At 45.4% G+C, this 12,840-nt stretch overlaps 1 protein-coding gene across 5 annotated transcripts in view; it reads left to right on the top strand.

Annotated features, from left to right (window-relative positions):
• Window positions 1-12,840, top strand: part of RNF24 (ring finger protein 24) — a 79,640-nt gene that overhangs the window by 55,175 nt on the left and 11,625 nt on the right. For all 5 annotated transcript variants that reach the window (XM_074992249.1, XM_074992250.1, XM_074992248.1 and 2 more), the window contains 2 exons: window positions 3,738-3,779; window positions 10,516-10,595. In XM_074992249.1, the coding sequence (XP_074848350.1) occupies window positions 3,738-3,779; window positions 10,516-10,595 (122 nt within the window). The remainder of the gene's footprint in view (window positions 1-3,737; window positions 3,780-10,515; window positions 10,596-12,840) is intronic.

The following is a 12,840-nucleotide window of genomic DNA, read 5'->3' as shown; positions in this document are numbered from 1 at the left end:
AGAATGTCAAAACGCTGTTGATTGGTATATCAATGCGATTGCACGGACAAAAACAGTAACAGATTTCAACAGGTTCAATTAGGTGGATGAGCCTGAGACCCAGCAGCCAATTGTGCTGTGCCCCCCACTTAGGAAATTTCACCTCCCCCCACCCCACCCCCAAGAGGGCCTGTCCCCACTTCACGCACCCCTGAGCCAGATAACAAAACGAAAAAATACAAGATATTTTTTCTCCTTTGTGCAAGGAGCATTCATTTCCTTCACAAAACATCCAAGCCCTTTCACGGATGACAGTTAACATAATCCATTAAAATTGTCTGTTTGACTGGATTTTCACAGGTGAAGGGAGGCATTGCCACTCTGAGCACTTACTTTCTGTGCCCGGAGCTTTCACTGAGTGTGGGGAGAGGAAATTGGAATGTACTTTCTCAGTGGAGTCCATTTCTGTCCCGGTGGGCCTTTTACCTTTGCCTCGAATGGCAATAAATGTGCCCCAGCAACAAGGCTCATCGTTCTGCTGTGTTTACAATAAGTAGTAATATGCCTCCCCTCTGGCATGAAAAGAAAAATGCTGCCCTAGTGGATCCAAATTCAGTTCCCGTGAATAGTATCTTGCTGGGTTGGATTACATTGACCCAGGTTGGGTGGGGGTGGGAGGGCGGTAAGGCAGGGTTCTGGATTTGGAATGGTGGGATTTCCAGGTATTCTTGGCAGATCAAAATACTTTTTCTACTCACTCCTCTAGGCTCACATCAGTGTCTCCTTACAAATAAATTCCATTAATAGATTAGTGGCAGGATCATTTTAAACACCCGGCTTTCTTTAGTGCTGTGCCGTGAATCTGATTGGCCCCAGGGTGTGAGAACCAGAAGTTGGGCAATGGAATATCGTTCGGACCAGTTTCTGTTTGTGGAAGAGAGTTTCACGGAGCTCTTGGGCAGGTCTCAAAAAAGGTAACTGGAGTGGTGCAGTTAATTGTGAAGTGGGGCAGATGCTGAACCACATGGCCAGACACCACTTAAAATGAAGTGGGCTGTGAATACCTCTGCAATCCTAGTACAAAGAGAGGTGAGGAGAGTCACCCTGAGGAACTATTTCTGGAAAAATGGCCACTCACCCATGAGATGCCGGAGGCCAGATCTACACGACACACTTGCTTTAGTGTTGTAATAGCTATGTCGCTCAGGGGTGTAAAATAGCCACACTTCCCAGTGACCTATTTGTACAGGTTGTACTCTCTGAATGGCCCTAGATCTTAGAGCGTCTTCACCAGAAGTGCTATAGCAGTGCCGATGCAAGCTAGTAAAGTAAACCTGCCGTCAGATCAGTGTTCCTTGTAATCTGAGTGCTAAGGTGGCCGCCCTGGGGAGATTCATATATGACCCAGCTGATAATCAGAGTGCCCACAGCTAGCAGCATGTGTTTCTGTTGGTGGTGCACATCAGCACATGCCTTAGTGCATGCAACAAAATTTATTCCACCCATGGGTGGAAAAAGTTAGCAGGAACACTGCCGAAGATACACCCATGATATTTTCAATCTTTGACTGGGTGACCTAAACTCCCTGATAGATTTCCACCATCATCTGTTCACCAAACTCTCTAGAACATTTCCACACCATCATCATCTTCACCCACAGAGCCTTACGGACTATCTAAAAGAAACCCACAGATCACCACCCTTCTCTCTACAGTTCTGGTAACCACCCCAGACCCACTAGCTGTTTGCAGGCAGGCACTCAGATTCCACAGAACCTGCAGCGTGGAGAAAGGCACAGAAGGCAGAGAAATAAACTGCATCATAAAACAGGTCACCCAAATAGTGCAAAAGAGTCTGCTCCAGTAGGGCCAGAAGAAAGAGGATACGCTGACCCACACCCCCCTACTCATCACCTACCACTTCCCTACCAGTACCTAGGTGGGGATGCCACCCAGCAGTTACAACCTATACTTGACGCAGACCACAGTATCCCCCTCCCACCCGCCACAACACACCTCTCAAGATCCACAGGCCCTACTCAGGGGTCTGCAACCTGCAGCTACGGAGCCACATGTGGCTCTTTAAGGACTTCTTTGTGGCTTCCAGTGCTGTAATTGCCACGTTTTTTAAAAGAAAAAAAACCCTCTTGGTTATTTTTGATAAACAGGGAACATCTAAAAGCCCACAAACAAACAACTCATATCTAAATAAACGATTTGTGATCTCAAAATGTTGGCTAACTCTCCCTAGGGTCCTCCAGAGAGAGAGAAGGTTCCAGGAATGAAAGTGAGGAAGACAGTGGTACGAACACGCCCATAAAATAGGAGGAAATAGAATATGTAAAAAGTTTTGTGAATGTCCTGCAGTAAACGTGTATCACATTACAAACATGGAGGCCGTTTCTGTCATTTCTGTCATGCTAATACACAGAACGAAGGATGCTAATGAGGTGCGGATGCAAATTCCCCGCACCTCATTAGCATAACGTCACGGGATTTGGACTCTGGAAGACAGTTCTTCCGGACTCCAAAACACCATGTAGAAGCGTGGCCCTTGGGGCGGGGTGTTCCGGAAGGAAATCCTCCTTCCGGAGGCCCCCTTCTTCCCAAAAAATTTTTGGGAAGAAGGGGCTGCGCTTCTATACAGCATTTTGGAGTCTGGAAGAACGGTCTTCCAGACTCCAAATCACATGACGTTATGCTAATAAGGCGTGGGGAATTTGCATCCATGCCTCATTAGCATATTTTGGTCCGTGTATTAGCATGCCACTTCCGAAGGAAGTGGCCTGTGTAGAAAAGGCCTGAGTGTGTGCTGTTCTTAAAATAGGGGTTACAAAAAGTATTGTTCGACGTTATGTATCAAGGACCATCTCATATTCACATGCGTTGCAGCTCTGGAATTGATTTTTTTACTGATTGGGGTGGGGAGCCGGAAAAAATAACTGCTCTTGCTATTTTGGTTGCCGACCCCTGCCCTACAATGTTTGAAGTCCCTCATCAGCAGCAACTGTGTGGATGAGAGCAGACAGTTGCTATGCTCTTGAACAGACTGTCACAGAAAAATAAGACAAACTCTTTATCGCCCGTGGGCACATGATCGTGAGAAGGTGATCATTCCATATCTGACTAGTCCTGGTCCTCAAAGGAAACTTGCACATCTCTCTCAAGTCAAGCCTGGGCATATAGATATTTGAGCTAGACACTAAAAATCACGATCTCAGGGACCCTGGTTTTATGTCTCATCACAACAGTTTATAACCTAATAGCCTTCCTTTATCTTAACTGCAGAGTTGTATTAATTACCCATTTCATTTGTAAGTGTTTTTTTATTTGCAATGTGTGTTAACCCCTTATACATAACCATCTGTCCCAGCCTCTCTTTAGTCCTGATATTCTGGTTCTTTTCCAGACACACAGAAGAGCTGTGCAAAGCACAGAAGTTTCTCTTCCACCAACAGAAGTTGGTGCAACAAAAGATATTTCCTCACCCACATTGTGACTCAGATTTCCTTTAGCATTTTGGTGATTTCTCTTCAGCTCCTGTAGCCTAAGCAAGCATTCTGACACTCATAACATTACAACTGTACAATCCATTCTGTGATTATTCTCTGACTTGCTGCCAGTTTGCCAGGGGGAAAAACGAAGTGAAAAGGATGAATTTGTTTATTGCCTCAATTGAGTCTTCAGAGATTTCCCTTTAAATAAAGTACAGCAATCAGGAATGGTCCAAGTAACTAATGCCATCTCTCTGTCTTGCAGGTTATTCTAAAGGAAAAAGTAAAAGAGCTTAATCTGCATGAGGTAAGCAAGTAACGAAGGGCAACAGTGAGCTATTACACCAACACAGCGAGGCCTCTTTTTCTGGTTCGGGAGTCAGCTGTTTGTTGCATTCCTTTTCTGGAATGATTATTCAACACACTAGTACAGACATGGTGTTGAGGGAGGTGGGCAAAGTTAAATAAAGAATAACCAAAATCTGTAGATAAGGAGGAACAGAATGAAAATGAAAATCTTCCTTGTTCTACTTAAGGTGTCAGGAGCAAACAGAACTATTTATTGTTCTCGAAAAGTTTTGAAACAGGTGCTCATTTTTGTGTTTGTATCGGATCAGGGAGATGGAGCGCACCCTAGCCACTGTTTAACTGTAGACTCGTAAGTGAGGTGGGGGGAAAGGAGCTGATGAATACCAGGTTGTCCAGGAACAGAAAGATTGTTTACTATAGCGAAGAGCTGTTGCCACATCGTTGTTACTTAGTAACCCAGTTTGGATGTTTAATATGGCTGCTGTGCTACAGGAATGTGATCAGAACAGACTAATGATTACCCACTCACCTCTTGTCCCCACTTAAAACTTAAACACCTTCATTTGCATTCAGCTTCTGGATCACTAGAGTACATCTTCCTAATGTACCCATCACGTAGTATTCAGCGCTCTAGCCAAAAGGTCTGTGGCGGTGCAGCAGCGGTCTGAAAGTACAGACCCCCACCCCGGGCATGCAACCTCTCTTCTTCTGTTGGTTCCTGTTGTTGCCATGAATTAACAATGCTAAAGGCAGCAAAAGAGCCTGGAACAAAGCAGAAATAGTGGATGGTTGGATGCCTATAGGGAACTGGTGACCACAGCCCATTGCCTGCAGCCTGGCTGGACAGAGAGGAAGGGCAGTAGACATGAGACACTGGGAATGCAATATGCATATTATGTAACACACGCCTCCAGCCTCTGAAGTAGACTAAGTGTAAACAAACACCATTGTCACAAGAACTCTAAATTGTTTGCTCTCAAAATGAGTGGAAGCCTGATTATGAAATACTTCTGTCCCGAATTAGTTGCTTCCTGCATGTGGGAGCTGGTTGAGTTGCCTCATCAGGATTGCCCCAACAGTGAGGTTTGGGCTGGATGTTGGGTTGGTTTGGGGCAGGAGGGCGAGGAGAGAAGCATTTGGGAACAGAAATAATTTGTATAAGATGATAGAAAACTCAAATGTAACAATAGAAAGGTGCTTCCTGGCTCAGACATGGAAATGGGTCATATGGGTACATTTCTGGTTGCTACCAGAGTTAGGCAAAGTAATTACTCTGTGGATTTCATTCCAGTTTTAAAAAATTATGATCGCCGAGGTCCCCTTCCCAGTGTGAACCATATCAATGCTGCCTTGCTGAGTCTGCAGATAAACAATACCTTGAAAGGTAGGGAGGGTGGCCATTCACAGCAGAAATGCATCTGTTTTGATATGTTCAGAATTATGGCATTGCTGGCTGTTTCGCTGCTGATTACTTTAGCAACAACACCTGAGTTTTTTAGAATGGTAAGACTGAAAGGGACCTCACGGGGTCATCTAGGCCTGTCTTCTGCTCAGAGGGCAGAACTAAGTATTATTAATTTAGACTGTTCCTGGCAGGCGTTTGTCTACCTGCTCTTAATCGCCAACAATAGAGATTCTACAACCTCCCTCAGCAACTTCCTCTAGGGCTGTTTACGCCTTATACCAGGAAATAAACTGATGGTTTTCTTGTCCGTAATCGTAGCCTAGTAAACTGGGGGGGATTGACGTATGGGGTCTATATACTGGCTGACGTTTCTGAGCAAACGAAAACTTAAACCACCTGGAAATATCTGCACACCAAGTTGAAAGTATGAAGCAGGCTGCCCTCGCCTGCAGGGCATGCCTATGGAAGAACAAGCATGTGTGCTTCTGCGCTCTCAGGCCATGCCACTGACATGCTGTGGGTGTGGGCTCTCATCGAAGGTGACGATATTAACAAATAAACAATCTCTGCTGCCTGCTTTTATGCACTTTAAACAGTTCTGCCTATGTAAAACTTTCTCAAGGGCTATCACCTGCACTGAGGATTAACTCCCCAAAGAGGGGTTCGTGCTTCTTGTTTACACCAGAACTTGGTGGAGAAATGTGTGAAACTTTATTCAAATACTTGATTTCTGTTTTAAGAACTTAAATTAAAACCCAGGCCTGTTTCACAGAGCTGGAAATTTTCAGAAACCAAATCTATGTTAACTCGTTTGTCAAATGATAGCTTGATTTGTCTAGAACTAACCGACAATTTTTACTCGCAGCAGCTGGAAAGTTCCCTAACAGCAAAAGCCGACTGATCTCTAGTTACAGTGATGGACAGAAGCAAGACTTTGTAGCAGCTATTTTAAACGAAGAAGTGATTTCCATATGAAACAAATTCCTGTGCCTGGGTGTACTGAAGTAGGGAAGGGATATCCTGTGGTGGTTTGCTGGACAGACTCAAATATTCCCCATCAAAATTCTCATTTTCTCATCTGCTTCCACTGTTTAGACTCATGTCTTTACTTAATCCACCAGCCAGTTTGGGGCAGGCCTTTTGCCTGGCTTTGAAAGCAGTCAGTCCTCTTTTTTCATTGTCATGGTGGTGGGAGTGGAGCAGCATTCTCTTCCAAGTGGCACCCTCCATGCAATGTGACTTAGCCTTTACCATATATGTGAGGTCACAGGAACAGGATTCACACCTGGGCCCACACCATTTCCAGAAGTACTGGAATATCCACTAGTCTGGAGACGCAATATTTCGGGCTACCTTAGCCTGCGTGCATCCTTCACAGCATGTGTCCTGCCACCAGGAAGTGTTCATTGTGTGCGAGAGGGGAATGTGTAGTTATGGGAGGATCTGAGACACTCTTGAGACTGTGCCTGGAATAACAGCTTAGTCCATCCATGGTTCCTCTTGTCCGCTGGACTTCAGGCCTTGATGCGACATTAACTTCTAGGCACTTCTTTTACAGGAAGATGTGGAGGAGCCAAAGAAATGTCAGAGAAGAGCAACAGAAATAATTGAGGCTTCAGCATGTTGGCTTAGGGAGGAAGCTGGACAGTTCTCAAATAAAAAACACCAAGGAGTGTAATGGCACTTTAATGACTGACATGTATTAGGGCACCTGAGCATAAGCTTTCATGAGAGACAGCTCGCTTCATCAGATGCTGAAGAGACAAGAAAACAGACAAGGAAGGGGCACAGAGATAGGAGTGTGGCATCAGTTCTTTCATACTTCCATCTGTGTCCTTTCCTTTACATCATGCATGTCCAGTATGTTCACCATTCACCACATGTGGCAAATAAGCCACCGTGTTGTGGCAAATACGACTCTTGAGCTGCATGTGGCTCTTGGAGCCTTTAAATGTGGCTCCTCCTGAGAGCTGCACACAGGGAGTGCCATCCACCCTCTCTGAGGAAGGACATTGATTGGGAAGAGGCCTTGGGGGGAGGGGAGAGGGCATTTATTTAGAGCGGTGGGGGAGAATGTAGTGAACATGGAAAAACAACAACCACAATGGTGGCAATCTTTAAATTCCTGTTGGACACCACTGCTCTACTGTTTGCAGCATCTGAGAACGTGAGGTTTGGATAGTACAAAAGCTTATTCTCGAACACCGTAATAAATGTATTAGTCATTAAAGTGCCACCAGACTTCTTGTTTTTGCTGAAACAGAATAACACAGATTCCCCCTGCCGTCCTCCCTCCCCCTCAAAAACCAGAGCTCCGGTGTTTTTTAGCACTTTAATTCAGGGGAAAAAAATGAAAAGATACTGCCTCAGATTTCACCTTTGGGGCAGAGGCCAATCTTGGAAAGCTTCTGCTTGGGAAGAAGAATGTTCTGGAAAGTGAAATTGCCATTTGTGAGAGCTGGCAGACACCCAGGAGGGAAACGATCTCGTAGCGCTCTTGGATTTATGCAGGTCTGCTCTGTTTTCTGGAGTGCTGCTTCTCAGGCAAAGTCTGTGTTCATAGTATGGGAGGGGAATAAAAAGTCCGAATAGAAATCTAGGGCCAGATCCTGAAGGTTCGACTTGGGCAAACGTCCATTGAAGCAGTGAGCTTGCCTGAGTTGCTGCACTGATGTGATCTACACAGAGAACTTGAGACTGATGACAGGCTATAATTGGTTGCATTTGCTCCCTTTGAAAAGTCTAGGGCAGTCCGGAGCTCCTTGTGTTCCTGCATCTCTTTCCTTTTCAGTGGGCTGCCCTGGGACAGCCTGTGCCTTTGTTAAGCCTTTTTGGAGTGGGGCCATCACTTGCGGTTATGTGAGAAGAACAGTATTAAAATACAGCACTGCACATTAAAGAGCCCTGCACCTCAAGTACCAGCCATGCAGCCCCTGGAAAATATCATTTCAGTGAAGAATCAGAGACAAAAGGAGTTGGGTGCCCAAAAAATGGGCTACTCAGAACTTGTGAGTCAGATTAAAGAATCAAAATGTGTTCCTCGTACAAGCAGCTTGGCTGAAGATCTGCAGCCACCACCTTTAACGAGCCTCAGACCACTCTAGTTTTTCTTGAATTTCAGGAGACATAATGTTCTGTTTGCTTGTGTTTTTTCTGCATAAGCCTCAGGGGTTCAAAGGGAGGAGGTGATTATTGGTACTGCTTCTGCAGTACTTTACGTGGGCAAAGCCCAGTATAGACTTTCACTATCCTTCATAACAATGCAAATGGGGAAACTCTGGCACAGAGATTAAGTGAGTTACCCAAGGTGACAGAGGTGGCAGAGTCAGGATTAGCATTTAGGAGGTATACGCAACTAGACCATGTGACTCTTAAGCTTGTAGACTCTATTTTATCTTTTACCAAGACTCTTCTGCGTAGGCCTCATGAAAGTAAATAACTCAGAAGGACTTTACCCCCCACTGGGCCACCTGCTGTGTGAGCTGATCTGGATTTGTATGACCAGTTGGCCAGCTTGGCCCCTGTACCTTTTCTCCTAGCCAGGACGTAATTCCTAGTTTTTCATATGGGGAAGATCTAGCCTATAGTACTATTTCTAAACTTAGGCTAAACACTAGCCCGCTGGTTTTAAAACTGAGCTGGGCTGAACTGGTTTTATATCTGATTGCTAACTAGCTCAGACTGGTGTAGACAAGAATAACTGTTTTGTCAGCAAAGTCTGGGTGTTTGACATCACCCATGATGGTGCAGTCTATCTGTAGAGCACTGCTGAGGAAGAGGAACACACAGAATAAACATTAAAGAAAATCAGATTGGGCTTTCCCATAGTGGAAATGAGTCGAAGTGAAGATAAAGAGGGGTAATTGCAGAGCAGCAGGGTGGTGAAAGCCCTCATCTTTTCGTTGCTGGTCATCTAATGGAAGTGAGGTTGGGGGAAGTCCACCTTGGGGCCCAGCTGCATCGTAGGAGTTTTCATGTTGAGAAACTCAATTACAGTGTAGTGGTCCTTGGATTTACGCTGTAAGGTAGAACTTCAGAGTTACAAACTGACCAATCACACACCTCCTTTGGAACCTGATGTACATAATCAGGCAGCAGCATAGACACCCCCCCACCCCACCCCACAAAAAAAGGCAAATAAAGTAGTATGTTAAATGTAAACTACTAAAAGGAAAAGCAGCACTTTTCTGTATAGTAAAGTTTCAAAACTGTATTAAGTCACCATTCAGTTACAAACTTTTGAAAGCAGAGCCATCACATTCTGTTCAGATCTAAGAACGTTTTCAGAGTGGGAATAACCAACCTTCCTGAGTTGTTCAGAACCCTGAGATTCTACTAATGTTAAACTCTTTGATTTGGATTACCCGGTAAGATTAACAAACGGAGGCCTTGGGTTACTCACCACTTAAACTCTCCCAATTCTGAAACGTGGTTGTCCCCAACTCAGGTTGGTCTGTGCTTGGTGATTCAGCCTGAACCACATAGAACGGGTTCTGCACAGCACAGAGCACTTGCTGTTCTCTTGTACACTCTCTGCATTTGCTTGTGCTACAGGAAAAACAGAGGAAGCGTGGGCCTGCAGAAAGGCAGTGATGTCTGAGTTGTATCCAGTTGTCAAGGTTTCATGTTCATTGTGGCCATGTCTACACTACAAAATTATATTGGCCTAACTTTTATGTTAGCATAGTCACGGCAGCTATTAAATCACCTGTGTGCATGCATTCTTGGCTCCTTGTGTTAGGGTGCATGACCTCACCACAAGTGCTTGTATCAATTATATTGTTAGTGTGGGACATTGTGAGATGGCTCCTGAGGACCCTTAATAATCAAGAGAGGCAGCCTAGTGTCCATACTGATACGGCTTTGCCCTAACTATGTTTACACGACTGCCCCTTTCAGGGAGGTAGTGTTTCTAGTTCAGGTAGACAAGCACATGCATTGGCATGAGTCAAATTTAAGTAAAGACTCTTCCAAAGATAACTTGATGTAAGGCAGCTTAACTGTGCATCATAAACCAGGCCTGAAAATCTGGCTTCTGGATATTTTTTCCCTATAGTATTTTTGTTAGGCTCACAAGTGAATAACAGAAGCCCTTTTCACTGAGGTATGTTCTGTCCCAGTGTAGGTCATAGTAAGACCATTTGACAAATGTGCATCCAGGTTGAAACAAGATGAAACAGTTCTATAAAACACTCCCGTGTTAGTCAAAAGTTCCATTTGCTGGAGAGGCTCCTGGGGAAATGTTTCCATTGAGTTAGCCTTACCCCAGAGTATGCGTTCAGAAAGTTTTCCAGTGACTGATTCCTTTCTCTCTGCTTTCTCATTTCAGATCTGTGCTGTTTGTTTGGAGGAGTTCAAGCCCAAGGATGAGTTGGGAATCTGTCCATGTAAACATGCCTTCCACAGAAAGTAAGTGCTGAGCTACCGGGCAGTACAAAAGATCAAAGTTATGTTGACAGAAGCCTTGCAAGTCTCTTGGAAACCTGGCTGTGCTGTGTAATTGATGGCCTTGGAATTACAAAGGCTTATATTGTCTGTGTCGCCCTTTGCTGTATTCTAAAGGATTAACGAAATGCCACTCCTCTTCAGTAAGGCTTCGTTTATGGTGTTGAGTTGACTGACGTTTTGGAAGTCTAGTCATGGTTGCCTTGAAAGTTGCTGGGAAGAGTTGTCTGCATGTGTGCCTTGTCTTTCATGGAGAGACTTTGCATTTGTTACAAATTCACAGGTGTTGGAAAGCCTAGGGTTCTAGGTGTTAGGCATGACCATGTGCCACGTGCTGTGCAGTTAAACATGTCCAAGGCCTGTCTCCAATTTAAAAGCACAGCTCACTGTAGTGTGGAATGCTGAAAACGCAGTCAGGCACTTGGAGCTGACAAGCTTTCCTGGAGAGTTTGGCATAGCTGACAGGTGCTTGCCCAAGGTACTCCAGGCTTTCGAACACAAATGTGGAGCATGAAGTGTGGCATGGCTGGTGGAGTCCAGATAAGCACCTGGGAAGAGCAGGGAGGGCTGGATGAGGAGAGGAAGGTGAGAGTAGAGGCATGCAGAGGCTGCTGAATTAACAGCTGGCACTTGGTGCATAAAGAGAGGGCTCCCAGAACACCCCCAATCATGTAGACGTAGCCTAAGTGTCCAGTGTCTGGCTTCTTCTGCCAAGAAGCCTTTTTTGGGATGCTTTGAGCAGAAGAGACGTTGGCTACTAATGGCCAAGTGCCAGAGGCTCATGCAGCTCTTTCCACTAGCCAGAGCATGTTGCCTCTCTCGTATCCATTTCAGTGAAGGGACTTGAGCAGTAGGGAAGATGCAGTCAGAATGATCTGAAAGGAAGAACATCTTGCTTAACCACCTTTCAGCGGGCTGGCCTGCGAGGGTGAAATGTAGGGAGGAGAATGCTTACGGTGCTGGGGTTGATCACAAAGGAAGACCTGCACCAGCGTCTTAGCAGCAAAGCTAGCAGTGGAGTCAGTACTTGTCCGGACATGCTGTTAGGCTGTGGGTATTGCTCTTGTATAGCATCCAGCGTGGGAGGGGCCGTGGCTGGCTTCCCTGCAACCAACTCTCTCGTGGCCCAGGCTGGAGAGAGGCCAGCAGGCTCTCCAGAGCAGCTGGGCTGGAACGTTCCAGTTTAGTCCTGAACTTCACACCCTGCAACAGGATTTTAGTTGTGCTAACACACACTTAAAAGCTCATGCGTTCCGCTCCCCTCCCCTCAGCGTGCTGTGACTCTCGCCGCTGACGATGTGCGGGAACTGTGAACCTAGGTCTCCACTGCTCTTTTGTTGGTAAAACCTTTGTCAATCAAGGTTGTGAAAAAACACCACTGTGGACAGCACTTTGTTGACAGGAGAGGCTCTCCCACAGTCATAGCTACTGTCACTTGTGGAGGGTGGTTTTATGTTGTCCGCTGGGGCGCTCCTTCCCTGCAGAGCAGCACAGCAGGGACATAAGGTGAGCAAAATAGACATTGCCTCAGATTTGCTCCAGACCTGTGCTCTTGTGTTCCCATGGTAAGAACAGATTTCCCTTCCTCTCCCCAGCATATGTAGCCGAAACAAAGCATGGCAAAATGCTCTCCAACTCGTGCAAAGGTTGTTTCTCAGTCATTCAGTTCTGGATATGGAACTAGATTTTGTGACTTTCTGTGTAGATTCTACTACTACTACCACTAAAATCCTTGTACTGTGAGTGGAACACAGGTCATCTACAAGTCTCCTCCACTTCACTCTGCCTTGAGACAAAACTTCTAGCTGACCGCAGGAGAACTCCAGTTGTTGTCCTTCAGTTTCAGTACATCTTCTCCATGTTGTCCGAGGTCTTCCTCTTCTGCATTTTCTTTGCAGGTTCTGTTTGAGAGCTTGGCGGACTTTGCTGGATGATGGTTTTCTGAGAGTGTGGCCTAGCCGTCCCCACTTTCTTCTCTTGATTTCAACGTCAAGTGGTTCTTGTCATGCTCTGTTCTAAAGCTCCTCATTTGTGACCAAGTCTTGCCATTTGATGCAAAGGATGTACCTCAGATGTCTGTTTATGAATGTCCATAGCTTGTGATTTGAAGATTTTTTTTTTAGTATGCCAGGTCTCACACCCATACAAGAGCACACTCTTCACATTCATGTTGAAGACACTTCCTCATAAAATCTCCTGCAGATCCAGG

This window comes from Carettochelys insculpta, chromosome 4, assembly GCF_033958435.1.
Source record: "Carettochelys insculpta isolate YL-2023 chromosome 4, ASM3395843v1, whole genome shotgun sequence".
Classification (NCBI taxonomy): Eukaryota; Metazoa; Chordata; order Testudines; family Carettochelyidae; genus Carettochelys; species Carettochelys insculpta.
This window is presented reverse-complemented; position numbering and strand designations above follow the sequence as displayed.